At 37.3% G+C, this 20,919-nt stretch overlaps 1 protein-coding gene across 1 annotated transcript in view; it reads right to left on the reverse strand.

Annotated features, from left to right (window-relative positions):
- Nucleotides 1-20,919, reverse strand: part of LOC126822209 (uncharacterized) — a 41,961-nt gene that overhangs the window by 19,311 nt on the left and 1,731 nt on the right. Inside the window, exon 2 of the mRNA XM_050550957.2 lies at nt 14,136-14,186. Coding sequence (XP_050406914.1) covers nt 14,136-14,186 — 51 coding nt within the window. The remainder of the gene's footprint in view (nt 1-14,135; nt 14,187-20,919) is intronic.

The following is a 20,919-nucleotide window of genomic DNA, read 5'->3' on the forward strand; positions in this document are numbered from 1 at the left end:
GGGGGGGTCGACCCCTCCACCCCCCCCCCCCTGGATCCGCACCTGCATAATTCCATGCCTAGACCGGTAATCCCATCACTGCACAAAAAAAATACAGTCCTTACCTTGGTATTTTAAAGCGTGACCTTAAAAACGACAGGTAAACCATACAATCTAAACTCAACTATGATCGATTGAACTGTGTTTTCAGCTAACCCAATGTTTCTTGTTTTCGGCTGTTGCGTTAAATTGGAATTGTCTACAAATACTATAGTATCATATACCCTAATGATGCCATATTTTTGAATGCATATAAGAGATATGCTAGTAAAAATTTAAAAACATTAAAATTAACCTTTGAACTGACGTTGATAATGGTATATGGGGGGGGGGGGGCGTCGTATATCTTGATTTATGTAAATACCCTATACAACTGAGGTATATAATTATTACTTCATTCCACACAGTGAATAATTCTAAAAACATGTCTGCCAATGTATTAATATTGACATTTGGGGAAAGCACACAACCGATCTTCATAACATGGTCGAAGTGCGTCAGGCCCAGTGCAAAGTCAATCGTGGCAATTTTCTAACTTTATGTCGCCGGTAAATATAACCCTGGTTATCCAGGCTCTCTTTATTTTCAATACTGGTTGAAATGAAATGAAACAAAACGAGGCTTATCGTCCTACTTTTCTGACTGACTGGACTAATGAAACCGACGTACGTCATACAGTGTGATATTAGAAAAGCTTTGCCCGGACAGCGGTGCTACGGCCTACCCCTTATTTCGAATTCCAATTGCCAAGGGTACGTGCCTACTACGTGATTAGAAATAATAAAGTAGTAGTGTAAACTGATAACACCATATTCGTGTTACACTCACAATAGTGTATAACATTACAATAATTTAGGTGGAAACTAGTTGCCATTTCCAGTAAGTGCAACGTCTCACCTTAGGTGGTGTAAACTGATACACTAAAAACAGTGTAATTTAACACTTAAATAGTTTACTGCCGTGGGTGTAAATTAAGCATTACACCGCTATACTGGTACACGGGACCTCGGTTGTCATCCCGTCCTGTACCCACTGACAAGGGGAAACCACGCTGAAAAATTCTCGGGACTTTCTTAATCCACACGGAGATCGAACTCCGAGCATCCAGATTAGAGAGCCACCGTCTTACTCACTGAGTCACCGTTGCCCCAGTCATTATTACACAGTTAAAAATAATAAGGTAGTTTATACGTGTAAACGTATAACACCAACATAGTGTAGAACATTGCACCAATTCAGGTGGCAAGTAGCCTGATACACTATATTCGTATGAGAGTCGTCCGACCCGAATTACATGTAGACCGTCGGCTACATTTTACAGCGACATTAAATTGACAAATATCCACCAAACTGATTCAAATTTAACTGATTCAAATTTAAGCTTGAGGAGAAATCAATACACATATCCTTACAACTTGGCTGAAAAATGTGGTTTATTCATTTATGCGCCTCATCTGAATTAAGAATAATTAATTAAGATATAGTACGTGGTATTATTTTGGAATATTTACACGTCTTTAAGTGTAAAATAGTCTATACTTGAGGCGTTATGATATATTTATTAAGATTATAATACATGATAATATTCTGGAAGACATATTCCTTATGAGTAAACACTCTAAAAAAGATATACCTGTTGTACTAATGCAATTAACGCCATATTTTACAAAAACACTCAAATTGGAGCACACAAACACTTTTGCATCCCAATATACGGTGTAAAACACACCTTATTAGGTGGAATGTTTCCTAATAATAATTACACCCGTTGGTGTAAATGCAATAAAACGCTTGTAGCGGTAGAGCTCATCCAAAAAGCCCTGTAACGGCTACAACTACGCCCATAATGTTCATACTCGTGAATATCGATTACACTTTTGCAACCCAATAAACGGTATAATATTAATACTGTTTTAGGATTTATTCCCCACTAAAAGTTACACGCTTTGGTGTAAATGCAGTGCAACACTCGTAGTGGTGTAGCTCATCCAAAATACCCCACAATTACACCAATTCTGGGTGTAGCTCTTTTAGTTGGTTACCCGTGCGAAATTATTACATTTTAAAGACACTTCTCGTGTCCACCTTCATTTACTTGACAGTCAGTGATGGGGAGGGGGGGGGGTAGTTGGGTGGTTGAATGGTCTAACGCGTGCACTTTACATCACAATTGAGTAAATTGGCGTAGTTTCGATTTCGTGACGACAAGCAGTAGGGTCGTCCGCCCATAATCTCCATGGGTTTACTTCGTGTGCTCTTGTGTCCTACTCCTACTAGAGACCCCTACACGCAATCCAATTATTTAAATATAAGCATACCTATGTTTGTCTCTCCATCATTTACATATCTATTAAGAAATGTTTTCGTTTAAACAAACAGCCTAGTTTTAAATTAACTGAAAAGTTCCCCCACATTTCAACAGAAACGGCCCAGTGATATAAAGTCGTAAAATAATAGTCGACAACGGAATTCCTACAGGACATGGCCCATATAACTACTTCCAATTAAAGCGAGTGGTAATGGCAGAAAATTACAGATGGGATTATAAATAGAAATCCACATTTGCCTGAATTCGATGTCTGTGCTGTCCCTAGGTAATGGCAAAAACAAACCATATTGTTGGAATAAGTAAACTTAATTATTGTAAAATGCCAGCATCACCATCGTGAAATTTGCCTTTGGAGAAATTTTAACGTATCATTATTTCAGAAAAATACCATTATCAGATAAACAATCTTAAGCCCGTCGTGTTTGGCATGTTCCGGTGGTTGTTTTTTATTCTTCTCTGCTACTGGAGAGAATAACACCATTTCACAAAAAGGAGTTTTATAAAATGTCTAAATTGCCCTTTACGGGGACACTAGCCTCTATGATTCGATAGGTCGACATACCTCCGCAATAAACTATCAGTACACAAAAGGCTCATAACTAGTTTCACTTAGTACAGGAAAGTCACCAATTTCAATACATTACTGCTGATCTGTCATGGGGATCACGTGGCTAAGTGGGTAAGACACTGGCTAGCTAGCCTGGAGGTCGGGTGTTCGATCCCTGCATTGGCCGAGAAAGTTCATCCAGATTTTCCGGCGTGGTTCCCCCCTGTCTGTGATGCAGGACGGAGGGCCTGACAAGGACAGCTGCCTAGTCGTTAAGATGGGACGAAAAACCGATGTCCCGTGTACACATTGGCGTGCATGTAAAAGACCCCTTGACAGTTGGAATTCGATATAAGAGTAGGTCGTAGTGCCACTGTCCGGGCAAAATTTCCTTCATAGCACACTGTATGGCGTATGCCCGTCTTCATTAGCCCAGTTCGGAGCAGAACAGTAGGACGTTAAACCCCATTTCATTTCATTTCGCTAATCTGTCAAATACACATACATACATGAATAATAATTATGATTTTAAATATATCCGGTTCTTGCATCAGAAGTCCAAGACTACCATATCCTGGTGGGTTTTAGCCTTAGTTGTACAGATTGCCTTATTTGCCAAAATGTTTAACAACAGTATCTGAGTTGAATGCTATGTTTGCAGGTCGGATTAGTGGGAGATTAGAAAATAATGAGATCAGTTTTATTTCCGGTTCCAGCGACCTTTTCTGCAAATTTCTTTTTTCCTTATTTGTTCGATGCTTCTATTTTATACACCTGTTAAAAATTAAATTAGGCTGACGTTCACTAAAAAGTGCTCGATTCTCCGCTTGTACGCGACCTGGAGTATGTCGCCTGTCCAACCTCGTGTGTTTTCTCCGGGTTCTCCGGTTTCCTCCGACTGCTAAAGACCTCTACGCGCCAGCGAATTATTGAAATAAAATTGAACCATATGTTAGTCCCGAAATGACCTAGTCTGTGTCGAATGGACGTTAAACTTCATTTTTCTCTTTCTAACTCCCTAAAAAGTGCTTCGATGTATCAAAATGCAGTCAATATTTAAAAAAAAAAAAAATCATCATACCGTACCCCTCAGTTCATTTTCACCCCTTTATTTCAGATGTTTCTCCTTTCTGTTTATATTCACTTCTAAATCCTATTTCAACACCGTTTTAACATTTAGCCACTTATAATGATGTTAACATTTTTGATTATTACAATTCCAACTATCGTTCTAAAAGCTTAAAACTCTTGAAAATACATTTTGTGATCCGCTTCGCTAGGCATTACATTTTGTGATCCGCTTCGCTAGGCATTACATTTTGTTATCCGCTTCGCTAGGCATTACATTTTGTGATCCGCTTCGCTAGGCATTACATTTTGTGAACCGATTCGCTAGGCATTACATTTTGTGATCCGCTTCGCTAGGCATTACATTTAGTAATCCGCTTCGCTAGGCATTACATTTAGTGATCCGCTTCGCTAGGCATTACATTTTGTGATCCGCTTCGCTAGGCATTACATTTTGTGATCCGCTTCGCTAGGCATTACATTTAGTGATCCGCTTCGCTTGGCATTACTCAGGATCTGAGAAATAAAGTTGCTGCAGAAAATACCTTTTTAAATTTTTATACATGTTTCGCTGGCCATTACTCGGGATCTCAGAAATAATGTTGCTGAAGAAAATACCTGTTTAAATTTTTATACCCGGTTCCATCCATGACTGATCATATTGATTAACACTTAGAATCATAAACATTTTATTTTTTAAATATTAAATCCTTTATGTAGGCACAAATTCTTTAGAAAATGCTTGTTAAATATGTTGATATTGTGGATCTACATAGGACATATTGTAAGATTTGTCCCAGGCGCCACGTGTTCCTGCTACGCTATTACCAGTTGATGTTGTGTTTTTTCCCTCGACAAATTGGATAGTACACATTGAATGAGTTTACGCGTTCAATAAATTTGATGTTGCTTAATTTAAGAAAGTTGAATTGGAACTTGAACACAATTACCTAGTGTTTTCACTTCCATTCCTTTCGAAAACTAACAAATAAATAATTTATTGTATTAAATCGATCAGCAACAGTTAAGTCTATTATCTGAAAACAGAGAAAGGTATTATTCCTTCCGCCTCGATGATTACGAGATGTTTTACGACAGTTATTAAGTAAGAATGGCAAATTATCCTTTCTAATGGACCCTGCATCTCATTAACAATCCCACTTGATCCAATAATAATGACAGGTGGATTAACATAATTGGTTTTCATTCCATTTATGTATCGTATTAAAACATGAACATAACAATAGTTATCTAGCATTTCTGTATAATTATACCACAAAACACGTCTCCAAGATATTTTGTTACATTTTAAGATGGAATTATCGATTTTGAATGCAACATATTCAAACATACGCAGGGAGCATTTAAATTAATCATCAGCTGGGTACCATAAAAAATAAAAGCCACATACAAAATCGATCCTCTTTTTTTCAATGTTAAAATAGTTAAAAGCTATCAAATTATAGACTTTAAAATACGAAGTCAGGACGACTATAAATATTCACGTATAAAATGAAATATATAAGATGTATTATTCTGTTGTCGTTTTTGACATGTGGGTGTCACTTTAGAAGTAAAAGATCCACTATTCAATAAGAACAGACATTCATACGTCATACTTAAAAAAAGGTAGTCCTACCAAAACGAATACTTATCCCACATGTATTAAAATCGATTCTGGTATTCTCAAGTTCAAATTACTTTCTATTGATTTCAACCCGTCATCTTTATTTTCTTATTATCGTCTGTGGAGTCACGGTGGCTAAGTGAGTATGTAACTAACCAGGGGGTCTAGAGTTCGACCTTTGTGTATATCATCTTCAATAGAAGGTTTGATCTCGCTTTAACTACGTACATCTTATCAAGGCCTTCACGTAATACCCTGCATATTGCGGCACTAATTTTGATTGGGTACAAGCCCGCCTTGTGAGCCTATCAGATTCCTCGATCGTCGCGAATACCAAGTCTCGCGCTTTCAAGCTAAAATTTCTACCTGTGATAATCGAGTTGCAAAGTTCAAGGTTCATTCAATGTCAAGGTTTATTGGACGCTACTGCTCACGTGTCTGTAGATAACATAGCTATAAGTTCGGGAATTGTGAAGTAAACAAGCAACGGCCAGATGTTGTGAAACTCGCAGTGGTTGCTTCAAGAACATGAGTTTATATAGGCCGAGATAGTAGTAAAGCTGGAGGTCTGGCAAGAACAGCGTTGTACGGAGAAAATTTCCATCATAGCACACACGCATATCATTTCATAAAACGATAAAGCATTTTAATACACAGACATCAAAGCCAAAATCGTATTTAATCAACATATTTTTTTTCTGTTTTCTCTTCTCTTGTTTAAGACATCACTAAAGAAAATGAAATGAAATGAAATGGGGTTTAACGACCTACTGTTCTGCTCCTAACCTGGGCTAATGAAGACGGGCATACGCCATACAGTGTGCTATGGGGGAAATTTTGCCCGGGCAGCGGCGCTACGGCCTACTCTTATATCGAATTCCAACTGCCAAGGGATCTTTTACGTGCACGCCAATGTGTACACGGGACCTCGATTTTTCGTCCCATCCGAACGACTAGACAGCTGTCCTTGTCAGACCCCCCGTCCTGCATCACTGACAGGGGGAACCACGCCGGAAAATCGGGATGAACTTTCTCGGCCAATGCAGGGATCGAACACCCGACCTCCAGGCTAGCGAGCCAACGTCTTACCCACTTAGCCACGTGATCCCCATCACTAAAGAACACTTTTCAGATCAAAAATCATTATTGGTCTTATAGCGAATTATGTGAAGTATACATTTTGCTACCAATTTGACCCTCTTCTCCACCCTAAAACCAGCAGGATACGCCCACATTTTACAAGAGATGGATAGAGAACAAGCTAAAATCAAAAACGATTTTTTGTACAATCAGGGGCCATAATCCAGAAAGTTATGGTCTGAAATGCGCAAATATCAAAAGGGACTGCGAATTTTGGAATATAAAGATATGTTTTAAGTTTCATCAAAATCGGATAATAATTGTGACCTCTAGAGGGTCCATAACCTTTGATTTACATACTTATACATACATACTCATTTGTGTATAACTGTGATATATTCACACTTTTTTAAAATCGGATAAAAATTGTGACCTCTATAGAGACCACAAGCTCAAAACGCAATTTTTCGTACAATTCAGGAAGTTACGATCCGATATGCCCGAATATCGAAAAGAGCCAAGATCTTTGGGTTATAAACAGGCATTTCAAGTTTCATCAAAATCGGATCAAAATTGTGATCTCTGAGGTCCACAACTTTGATATACCAGATGTTTACACTATTTGCGTACAAGGAGCGGCCATTTTGTCCGACAGTTTTGATCTGATTTTCTACAGGGACCATAATTCAGGAAGTGACGATCCGATATGCGCGAATATCGCCAGGAACCAAAATCTTTGGGATATAAACGGGCATTCCAAATTTCATCAAAATCGGATGAAAATTGTGACCTCTAGAGGGTCCACAACCTTGATATACCATATTTTTTACACTATTTGTGTACAAGGGGCGGCCATTTTGTCCGAAATTCGAACTCAATCATCATTAGGGTGTAACCGTGATATATAAAACGGTTTTTTAAATCGGATAAAAATTGTAACCTCTAGAGGGACCACAAGCTCAAAACGCGATTTTTCGTACAATCGGAGGGCATAATTCAGGAAGTTACGATCCGATATGCGGGAATATCGAACGGAAACAAGATATTTGCGTTATAAACATGCATTTCTAGTTTCATCAAAATCGGATCAAAATTGTGACCTCTAGAGTGGCCACAAACTAAAAGCGCGATTTTTCGTACAATAAGGGGATATAATCCATGAAGTTATGGTGCGATACATGCCGATATCGAAATGAACCGAGATCTTTGGAAGATAGATTTATATTTCAAGCTTCGTCAAAATCGGATAAAAATTATGATATGTAGAGTCACCACAAACAAATTGTGGATGGACGGACAGAGGCGACGACAATATACTTCCACATGAAAATGTGGGCGTATAAAAATCTGTAAATCAAAATCTATATTTTCATTTGAGAAGCAAATTACAATAATTACTCCCTGACATGTAGATTTGTACATTATACTGACAAAACTCATATTAGTCTGTAAGCTTATCCTTCCCGGAATTCCCGCAGACTTTCATTTATTTTTAAATTATTTAACGTATGTTTTATAATCTTGCCAGTGATACTCTAATTTACTTGTTTATCTTGATAGATGACATGATAATCGAGTCTGGTTGGGACGTTTTTATTACGATCTAAAACTCCAGAGAAATATTGCCTTTCGCTTCTCTTCCCGATTCCAATCTAATCAATCTCCTATTGCAAACAATAACCACACATGTTTTATTTTATTTTGACCAATGTTTCATAATCTAATGAAGAATAATTATTATATTAAATCTAAAAACATCCCTAGACATTCTTAATTTCGGATTTTTAAAATTTTTCGACTTCCTATAGATCGGTTTCAGGCCACCCGGGTAATCAACAGAAAAGGGAATATGAAATCAACAACTTATAACAAAGTATTTTTCAAAAGACGTGAGCTATTAAGCCCTTAAAACATTTCGGCCCGCAAATCTGGCTAAGGGTCGACTAAATTTTCTTTACTTAATTAAAAGAGTTAAGAACTACTTACATATCCCTGCACTACCCTTTTTAAGCATAGAAAGTAATAGAAGTGCATTCTAAAAATTCTAATTGCTTTCTGGATGTTGTCCAATTTTTCGGGCCCATTCTTGTGACCGCCCCAAATGTTTTGCTCATGCTCAAAACTTTCGAGGTGCATTCGAAGTGGAGAAATATCGAAGTTTGTTCTAAATGCACTCTGACTGCATTCAGGCCAGCATATCCCGAATGCGCCTCCAATGAGCCGAAAGGCATCTTGAATGCCTCTCAATCTTTCTCGTAAGCTATTCGTGTTACATTCTAAATAAATAGAAGTACATTCTAAGTATTCGAGCTGCATTCTGTTTGAATTCTTGGACATTCGAACCTTATTCGGCGACCATTTCGGGAGCGTTCCAACTGCATTCGAGGTGCATTATTCATACATCATTCGCGGCACCCTCCAACCAGACTTCGGGCGTTTTTTGGGTAGCAATCGAGGTGCATTCTAAATATTCTGACTGTATTCTAACAACATTATAAATATTCCCACTGTGTTCCAACTGCATTCGAGCTGCATTCGAGAGCAAATACACCCGGAATGTACAACGGTCATTCGAGGCGCATTCTAAGTATTCGAATGGCATCCTTACAAAGCTGTAAGTGCGGTATTTGAGTAGCAATCGAACCACACGAAATTCTAAATATTCTAACTGCATTCTAACAGCATTCTTACACAGCTGTACGAATTTTGGTAAATTTGAAATTCCCTCCTGAATGTGGCGTGAATTTTGAGAATTCTGCATTCCGACTGATTTCGCTTGATTCCTGCTATTCCGACTAAGTGTGACGGAGCCTTTACTTAAAAAACAGTTTAACAAGTAACAAATTTCATTAAAGTTGGAAATTATCTACACCAAAAGTTTCATCATTGAATATATATTGAGATTTTAATAACATCTACTGTGAGCATGCCTGTTGTAATGTCGGTTGTTAAGTCAAAGTTTCATGGTATGTTCTTTAATGACACAGGATTAAATTGATTTGCATATGTTAAATAAAGAAACTAATCTGTTAAAACATGTGTAGCATTATTGGGAATTAAACCCATTAAAACTAAGTTAATTGCCCTATAATTACACGAGTAAATTACAACTAAACGTAATAAAAAGGCGTAAATTTATGACAAATGAAAAATTTCTGTAATCATGAGTGATGTTTGACAATTCTGTAATGTACCACGGCTTGGGGATTACATTTGAATTCGGCATTTTCCTATATATGTCTGAAACTAGTTAACTCATAAATTCAATGCCGATTTATAAGCTGGACAAAACATCCATTTTCAGTGAGACAGACATCAAATTATAACGCCTGGGGTTAAATTCATGTTTTACCCTTTTTATATAAATCTAGAGCACGAGAGTCTGGAGTCTAGATCATGTAAGTAAAAATAGATTTGTAACTGTATTTTATGAAGAAGGGTTGATTAAGATAGTGTTGATACTGAAGGAATAATAAGTCGTAACTAATGGCGTCTGTATGTAGAACCGCCAGCAAATATGTCTACACTTTGATCTCAGGGACGGGACTGGAAATGAAATTAAATATGATTTAACGTCTTACTTTTCTGCACCAACCCCCGCCTAATGAAATTTGCCCGGCAGTGGCTGCACAGCCTGCTCTTAGCTCGAATCTCAACTGCCAAGGTTTTTTTTTGTTACGTGCACGCAAACGTGTACACGGAACTTCGGATGAACACCTAGTGTCAAGGTTCGTTTTACGTGCACACAAATGTGTACACGAACTTCGGTTTTCGTACTATTCGAACAACTGGGGTATGTTCCTTGCACTATAAATTCTCAGAATGCCTCGTTCGGCCTTTTTGTCCAAACCGGGCAAAAACGTATTAAAATTTTTGCCATAATTTTGCCAAGTTGTAACGTGGTAAAAACAAAATGCCGCGTTTGTCTGGAGTTCCAAAACGTTGTTTTTTTTTTTTAATTGCCATGTTTTGGAACGATGTATTTTGTCCAGAACAAGGCTGATCACAAGGTTGGATACACGATTTTTCAAAAGGGTTGGGGGTGGGGTTCAGTCAAACCAAATATGCTGTTCCTGTTTTTATATAATAAACGACGGGTTTAAGATGAAAACGTATCATGTATAGTGTGTTAGTTGCTCGGTCCAAAGGCTTTTAACACAAAATTAAGCAGTTTTATTCTCCAAAATATAGTCCAGATCGACCCTTTATATAAGAATCCAGACGTAGGCAGGTCACCCGAAGGATGTAAATGTAATTCTCATTTTTAATATATAGTTCGCATCGCCCCGCTTTGCATGTCATTATATAAACATAATAAATTGCGTCTATTTCATTTTTTGATGGATTTTAATTCAATTGCTTTTGCAATTTTTATACATACAACTAAGTGCCAATTACATAAAATTTCATGATATCTATAGAATATAATATCGTTTATTATATAAAAAAAGGAACAGCATATTTGTAATTAATAATATTCAAAGGCCTAAAAACAATTATTGAGTTCGCTCCGCTTTGAACTTGACTGTTTTTCATTTATCACATCTCTTTGTTGGAAATATTGTGTGAACTTATGAAATTGCAACAAAGAACATGGCTGTTTTTCATTTCTCACATCTCTTTGTTGGAAATAATGTGTGAACATATGAAACTGCAACAAAGAATGTAACAAACTCTTTTATGCAACGAATGTCATTTCTAGTCGACTTTGCCTTGTGATTTTTTTTCTCTACAGAATCGCTTGAAAGTGTCACCAAATAATATATTATGCTCTCCTCGATACGCTCGACGAAACTTTGGTTTGGCTGAACCCCACCCCCAACCCTTTTGAAAAAATCATGTATCCAACCTTGTGAACAGCCTCGTTCTGGTCAAAATTCCTCGTTCCAAAAATATGGTAATTTAAAAAAAAAATACGTTTTGGAATGGTCAAAATTCCTTGTTCCAAAAACATGGTAATTTAAAAAAAAATACGTTTTGGAACTCCAGACAAACGTGGCATTTTGTTTTTACCACGTTACAACGTGGCAAAATTGTGGCAAAAATTTTATTAGCACGTTTTGCCACGTTTGGACAAAAATGCCGAACGAGGCATTCTGAGGTTTATAGTGTTGTCAGGCCCTTCTTCATGCACGACATGGGGAAACAACGCTGGAACTCAGACACTGAATGCAAAACGATTATGTAACTTTAAAAGAGGCGTCACGGGGGTATGTTTTCAATAAACTGGTTTAATGGCGATGAAACACCATCGCAAAAATATCTTATTCTCGTATTTAAAGCTCTGTCATACTAATTCGGAGGAATTGAAACCTTTCAGTTTGCATGTGGGATTGGCCATAGGTCAGCCAATTCTTAAACCTAACCTACAATCTCGCCAACAATCATATGCCCTAACCTTATTTACATCTCAGTGACCTTGACAAATAGATTTAGCCATATATATCGGCTCCACAGTCGGTTTGCTTATTCATGATTACAGACTGATTCAAAACTGTTAGCTAAGGGATATGGTGTGGTATGCATCTTAATTTCCATCTAAGATTAGCAAATCCAGTGAACATTTCCGAACGGCTCCGTAATCTGATTTGAAAATTTCAGAAACAGGAGCGGATTGGGGCCGGGAACCGGCCCGGGCTCCCATGTCGAACCGGTCCCTTTTACTGACCGCGGAAAATTGTGAAAATTGACCCCAAAATATGCGATTTGGTGGCATATCTGATTATAATCTCTGTCAAATAATATATCTCATAATTCGATTAATTTAGGCCAAAACCCCGACCTGCAAGTAATTTACAACCATCAACCTGTGAAATTATCATATCGTCATATTATTAATTAACGTATTATCATTGTATCGTCAAGAGTCAAGAGAATTTAACTGGTTAATAAATGGGACTAGTTGAGAAAATTTTGACCATTTGATAAACCAGTAAGTAATATTGAATAAGTAGGAATATTTTCATTGAAAAATGTCCCATTTTTGTTGCCGGGAGCGCTAGTTGATTCCTCCTGTGATGGAAAGCCACGAGACACATTGGTACAGAGTGAATAAAGTGAAATTCATGAAAGCTGCTTTTTGAATTTTGGATTTGTTGTTCCAGGTAAATTATTTTACCTTGACTCAAAACTTGACATACAGGGTGCAGGTGACTTAATAATTAGTAAATTTGCGGGCGACAGTGTCGGGTGAATCCGATGAAATTTTCGGGTGAAATTCGGAATCCCCATTGCAGGATTCCGAATTCAGGCCCACACCCGGCCCAGAAAGTCTATTATACCAGCCCATTCCAGACTCCAGTGATGGCGTGGCGGCCCGTTAAAGGCACCGGCCACATACAACATGACCATCATCGCTCCATAGCCGGTCCAATACCTCCCCCAATATAATGTTCACAGAAAAAGGTTTTTTAGACGAATTGGATAAAATTATTTTTGTCATTATTTGTCCGACCGGCCATGGCCCAATCCGCCCCTGAGTATAATAATATAAACTGCCGCTACAGATTGCATGGTATGACATGATGAAATGTCTGCCTGGTGCCACTTCTTCTATATTTGAATTGGCTTGCCATTAAACACCATTTCATGCATTCCAGCGCATCTTTGGAAAGTTAAAGCCCAAACAACCAGCGTCTACTTTTTACCAGTTAATTAATACACTTGCTGCAGGACAATTTCCGGTTTATTTAATTGAAGAAAATAGTTCAAATGTGCACATATAATCAAATAGCTTAATTGTTATCAAATCCAATTATGCACGAGCCATGGTTCATTAATGCAATACAAACTATACCATGTCCGGACTTGGAAGGCTAGCTTATGCCGTCTTCATTAGCCCAGTTCGGAGCAGAACAGTAGGGCGTTAAACCCCATTTCATTTCATTTCAGGCGAGCTTATGACAGATCCAGTAACAAACTATATGACACATATCTAGTTCAATCGACGTCTAATATATTCTTCACTAGTTGTATTCCGAACGGACATTTTTTTACCAATGTAACATCTGAGATCAATAATTAACATTATATAATATTGGGCCAAACGTAATCTTCAGTCCTTCTAAATTGACGATTGTATAGCAAAGATTTATAGCAATGTTTCTGACTGACTGCGCTAATGAATTCCCTCATACGTGCTATGAGGGAATTTTTGACCGGAGAGCGGTGCTAAGGCCTACTCTTATTTCGAATTCCATATTCTTTTACGTGCACGCTAATGTGTACACTGAACCTCGGTTTTTTTTTAGTCCCATCCGAATGTCGAGGAATTTTATCGGTCAACACCGGGAACGAACCAGAGACGTCCTGATTAACGAGTCTGTGTCTTACACACTGAACCAACGTGGCTCTCAAAGTTTTAAAAAGTGCGAAACTAATTACACAACAACATTTAATGGTGATAAGTAAACATGCACCTATACACAAATCAAAGACCAACCTACCTGAGTGGCACCTGGTGTCTTTGGCTTGGACAAGTAAGGTCATCAAGATGGCTGCAAATAACATAGAAAACTCTTCAGTTCAACCACTTCAAAGTTTCTGTAATCTTTTTAAAACACAAACTATCCTTTGCAAATTTCAAACAAGATATGTTTAAAAATTGCAATTCTAGATTTCTGCATTACAGGATCACATCCACCTTATTTATATAAAACAAATCAAATACGAAACGATGGCGTGTGAAAATCCTGCCTGTTTTTGTTGTGTTTTTTTTTTAAATTTCTAATAGAGATGAATAATTCCAATCACGTTTTTAGTTCCTAATATAAGTGACTGTTACTCAATATTCTTTATGTTTCGTGCAAATTCTTCTCAAGTTACGTGCATTTTACAATAAACATCGCAGAGAATTATCGACACAAACTCATTCCAATTGATTTCTTTATTAATCGTCCTCGGAGGAATACAAAAGCCCGCAGCAAGAAAAACGTCGCCTGTGTTGCTAATATAATGTACATTGAATTCAGCTCTTCTGGAGAAAACCCCGAGAACAAATGTAATAATTTATAAGGTTTCTGGTTTTATCTGACCTTTTTAAAAAACGAATTCTTGTCAATATAATGCGTATCGTGTCTCGGTTTCTGTCAGGGGTTGGGTAACCAATCCATTAAACTAATATCAGTCCTATATTAATGTTTTTGAACACTCGACATTTACAAGCACAAGATCTGAAATGATTTAATCTGGTCAAAAAATCCTTATTTCAATAACCGGAGTTTGATAATGTCTGACTTGAACGCTATAGAGGTGAATCGTTTGAGTTGTTGCCAATATTGATTTCAAACTCTTTCACATAAAATGGTTGATTTGAATCAGTCTACACCAGATCACTTGGCAACTCTGACGAAGTTCGACTTGAATAGGGTTGTTAGTTCAAATCATTAACGGTATGAAGCTCGTGTTAGGATCACAGAACCTTTTGCTCATTATCTTCGTTAGTGGAACACTATTGACAATATTCAAATCACAGAAAGCTTTTCGTTAAATGCTATTTTTGATTAAAGTCTATAATAACAGTCAGGTTGAAGAATTTATCCGAATATTTCCTCTATTTTTTTGCTCTTTCTGAATATTGTTTCGTTCTTGGCTTACAGTTGGCTTAATTTCACAGCCTGATTTCCGTTTACTGTCAATATCTTTAATGGGCTGTTATCCTACTCGTGACCTAAATAAGGTATTATAATATCATATTCCTATTGACAGAACATGCTATTATTTGCTACCAAATCCAGACGCATTGCTCAATAACGGCAATGAAACAATACTTCCAGATTTACCGCAAAACAAGTCTAATAAAGATCGAACACGGGTCGACAGAACTCCGATACACTTCAAGATAACTAACTAGCTTGCTGTTGAACTTGATTTACAGATTACGTGATGATGATAAACGCGGATATTATAACAGTGTAACGTCATAAGCAAGTGAAACGCTGGTCTATCTGTCTATGCATGGTGCTCGGTGAGTTCATCCGCTAGAAGCCATGCTTCAAAACATATCTCAGTCGCGCTTCCCTGTCTACTTGCTTATCGATTGATTTTCATAATCAACGGAAGCCACTCTCGTTGCTGCGGTTTCAAGAAAGTATAATGTGTTGTTATGTAAAGACCCTAAACAGTTTCTGAGAAATGAGGTGAACCCCTGTTGGCATACAAAACAATGTGTCGCAAGCGTACATTAAAAATATTAGTTTGATAATTTATTGTGTAATATGTGATATACTCATTTCTAAGACCTTGCTGGATTCTGAAAAATCATGGTTATTTCTTGAGGCTAAACGTAACGCACACTATGTATAAAACTTTTATACGCAGTTCGTACCAAACAATATGTCGAAATCATATATTAAAACTTATCTTGGTTATTTCGTGTGCATAATATTTATACCATGGTTAAGATCCAGAGACTTGTTGAAACATCTAAAGTACCCCTTCAGGCGAAATGGAACAGAGTTTCTGGGAAACCGAGGCCACCCCTGTTGGCCAAATATGAGCTCTTTCTACCTATTTCAAACAATAAGTTTCTCGAAATTAGATTAAAGCGGAGTTTGGAGTTGTTCGTTTCTTGTGTAATATATAGAATTTATTGTTCACTTCTACAATAAAGGTTGTGTTTTTAAAGGCATTATTTGGATTTCAATTTCTTCGAGTTAAAATCCAACTACAGAGTAATATTATGAGGGCATGGGCCGAAGCATTCCTATCTTTATTATTATAGGAGCCTCGTTATTTTGATGCAATGCAGTCTCGTCAGAACGGTTAATCTTTTCATAAGGCCGTATAAATCTAATGTATTGTATGTATTTTTAATAAAGCTAGGAAATATCACTAATTTTTAATCATCCAAGGTCAGTGCTCATGTGGAGACTTAACCTCTCCCCCAAATTCTTAAACCTAACCTAAAAATCTCGCCAACAATCACGTGCCCTAACCTTATTTACATCTCAGCGACCTTGCCGAAATATTGCGCTGAAAATTTTAAAATTTGCACACAAATCGCGTGCCAGAATGAATGCTTTCGAGCGCCATTTGTAATGAAGCGACTCGATGAACGGGGCTAAACATATCCCACGGGAAATAACTACCCTTGTACATTCATATCAAATTATTAAATACGTGGCGACCCATTTGTGTCCATTTCTGGGTGCCACAGAATAGCGATTTAGCTCCTTTCAAGGCCAAAATAGATCTCATATCAGATTTAAAGCAGCGAAACCTCAAAAAAGGTGTAGAATTAGGTTGATCTGATTAATTCAATTAATGATTTCTCAACAACGCCTTAATCTGTGTGCCTCAATTTTTAAATATTGATAGCACCCTATTTTAAAGATACATTATGGGAGAATATCCATTTCATGATTAAATCCTGAATGAAAGTTGAACAGCAAATCGTATCCTAATCCAGTAAATATCGCAGACTAGCGATGACACCGATAGTTGATTATGGTTTGGATAAGTTAATTAATGTCTAATTAATAATTTAGATAACATTTCAGGCCTAAAGAAAGACCTGTATGTTTAACATTTTCTTTCTTACCTTATCAGTTTTAGATTTATTTATATATACGGCATGTATAGTTATCAAATCTGTTAAACTAATAGTGATGTATTTAATGTCGCGTGATACCACTATTTTATGTCTTTCAAACAGATTCGTCATTGCTAAAACGACATGGTAATAAAAATAACATCTCGACCAATAATACAACTCTATTATCAGTATAAATTGTAAGAAATACTTCAGTTAAACAAGTTGATTACGTCTACAGATCATTGATTTAATATAATCAATCACATTCTTATAAACGACAAAATAAAACAACTGATAAACAATAATAAGTGTCTAGTAACTGCTAGAATTAATAACAACTGTCAAAATTGATGTATTATATTATTACATTATACAAACACACAAATAGCCCATTGTCACGGATTGGCTAGCTACCCGGTTTGGTTCCTTTCTTTTTGCATTATGGCTACGTGTAACTCCCTATGTGAAAACGTGCCATTGAAATTCGAAAGAGTTACCTCAAATACTTATGGATCATTATTCCTATTGCCCTAATGACAAAATTTTGCCCTGTTTTCCTGCTGTCCTTCTCTTGTTCCAACCAGCGATACCGATAAAAAAAAAATTGTTTGGCTTGCTTGATTTCACTATCATCTAATCACCCCACAACATAATGAACGATTTCAAAGTATTCCTTGACCCCCCCCCCCCCAAAAAAAAACAAAAAACAAACATACGTTTAGACACCAAAATTATCATTCTAGACTACATACTATGGGAGTGATAGAAGATTAATTGCAATGGCGGCCGTCTTAGACGCTATCTTGAATTTCTCAAAACGCTCAAAGGTGACCGAGGTTCACCCGGCAGATTCTGAAAGAAGACACTTAGGCTACTAAAATCAATCATAAAATAAACTTTGTATACAATTTCCAGGTTCAGCCATTATTTCTGCCGGAATATGACTATAGTTTCGTGTAAAAGGAGCACTCTGTCTCCGTAAAATGTTTATGTAGGCAAGTCGGCCATCCTTCATCATTGTAATAGGTCGATTTGGGACTTAAAGAGGCATTATCGCGTTTGAGGATCATAGCAGATAGACCATGATTAGATTATACAGTTACACGGGATTAGATTGATATACAAAATTTCAGATAAATATACCAATCCGTCATTGAAATATAGACGTTTTAAGATACATGTACATTACAGCCTTGGTTTTGAAGGAGTTCATTCGACACTTAAGTGTAGAATAGTTTGCTCAAAATGAGTCACTGAGTCACTACTTTGATTTTATGTAATTATATATGATATATAAACAAATATATTTGTATTTTGTTCAATGGGAAATTCCCCTTTAACCCCAGCTTATTAACTATTTATCGCAAAAGGAGAAATTAACCTGATGTAGGCTGATACGATTAGAAATACATGAAGGGTGACTAGAAACGCACTAAAGGATATAATTATTTTGTAAACTGCGTCCATCATATACTGAAGGATGCTATTTACAAAGGCTGTAATAGATTAAGTAATTACTGTTATCTGATCGATATACACAAGGCATTATCTTGTAAGCGATCTGTTCTGTTCCCGTCTTTGTTACATGTAAAGATAGGTTAACAAATGACTAATTATATCAAGTGTTCGTTGAAGTCGACATTTTATAGCCACTATCCCATAAAGTTAAAGAAAAAAAAGTTCAGTTTTATGTCATGCCAACTTTCCAGAAAGGTCATAAGAAAAATCCAACTGTAGTCGATATACAAAACATGAGGCTAGCACAATTTTCTCATTTACTATTTTCAATGTACCCTTTTCGGCAATCCTATCGAATTTATAGTGAAATGAAAATGAAATGAAATGGAGTTTAACGTCCTACTGTTCTGCTCCTAACCTGGGCTAATGAAGACGGGCATACGCCATACAGTGTGTTATGAGGGAAATTTTGCCCGGACAGCGGCACTACGGCCTACTCTTATATCGAATTCCACTGCCAAGGGATCTTTTACGTGCACGCCAATGTGTACACGGGACCTCAGTTTTTCGTCCCATCCGAACGACTAGCCAGCTTTCCTTGTCAGCCCCTCCGCCCTGCATCACTGACAAGGGAGAACCACGCCGGAGATCTGGATGAACTTTCTCGGCTAATGCAGGGATCGAACACCCGACCTTCAGGCTAGCGAGCTAGCGTCTTACCCACTTAGCCACGTGATCCCCCGAATTTATAGTGAAAATAAGAAGTGGATGGTTTATTTGAGGAATTACCGTTTCGTTGATGAACGTCTGGATAATTAAGATTCGTATTTATACTTGATTAACAGGGATAGAGTTCAAACCTTAATGCGTTTGATTTAGACGATTAGAAATTGAATTCCAGTCTTCAATAGTCTCGATTCTCGACAGTGTATTGCCACGGTCTATAACTTTTCTTATTGTAAGGAAATAAGTTCCAGTTTTAATTGTGTCTCCGAACATTAATGATTTGTTTAAACATGCAAATAAAGTTAAAGGTGAAAGTGCAAAGAAATAGCCGTTTTAACTCAAAATATAGATCCGTAGGCCTATGGAGATGACCGCTAAAATAATGTATAGGATTAGGAGTCATGTCTTATAATATGCCAGCGGCTAATTTTTCATTGAGTGACCTGACAAACGCGACTGTTATTCGATACAGTCTGTAAACTTTGCCAAGAGGTAATTAAAACTTTGTAATCGTCTGCAAAATTGGAAAACAACAACAAATAAATAAACCCGAATAATCAAAAAACAAAAAAAACCCCAAATAATGAAAGCGTTAGAGGGAAGTTGTCGCTGTGTACGAGTCTCAGTTACAGACAGATTTATCCAGACTTCGTCCCCAAGTCCACATGATAGCAGTATGTTGGTATTTCTTTAAATTTTTATCGTAAACACAATCTTCAGATAGTTACTTAGCACTAGAATAAAGGTCTCTAAGAGCCTTTAACACAGAATTAACAAAATGTTCATTCACGAGAATATATATGGACTTTCTCCTTTAAAACTGACACGATGCAATAGTTAATTAAAGGTTAATCAAATATTATTCAACCAGGGGCGTGGAGGCCCAATGATTTAACGTGTGCCCATTAGATCACGAAGTATGTCAATGAGTCAAGTGGCGTGGTTTAGACTCCCCGCCTGTACGTGACAAGGAGTAAGGTCGCCCGTCCAACCTCGTGGGTTTTCTCCGAATACTTCGGTTTTTCCCCCACTACTAAAGACCGCTACGCGTAAGCATATAATTAAAATGAAATTGAACCATGTGTCAGTCCCGAAATGATCAAGTTTGTGTCGAGTGGACGTTCACATAGGGTTCACTCGAGTGTTGCATAACAAACAGAATCATCTTATTTAAAGATGTATTATGCAATAACTAAATCAGTCATTCTTTTTTCTGGCTTTAAATGTTATATAAATTATTATTTAGACAGTTATGCATATGACAAGCCCACCGCGCCATATAATCAGTAAATTTTAAAACGGCTATCACTCAATTAAAGGTTTAACGTCCTACTGTTCTGCTCCTAACCTGGGCTAATGAAGACGGGCATTTTGCCCGGGCAGCGGCGCTACGGCCTACTCTTATATCGAATTCCAACTGCCAAGGGATCTTTTACGTGCACGTAAATGTGTACACGGGACCTCGGTTTTTCGTCCCATCCGAACGACTAGACAGCTGTCCTTGTCAGGCC

This window comes from Patella vulgata, chromosome 5 (assembly GCF_932274485.2).
Source record: "Patella vulgata chromosome 5, xgPatVulg1.2, whole genome shotgun sequence".
Taxonomy (NCBI): domain Eukaryota; kingdom Metazoa; phylum Mollusca; class Gastropoda; family Patellidae; genus Patella; species Patella vulgata.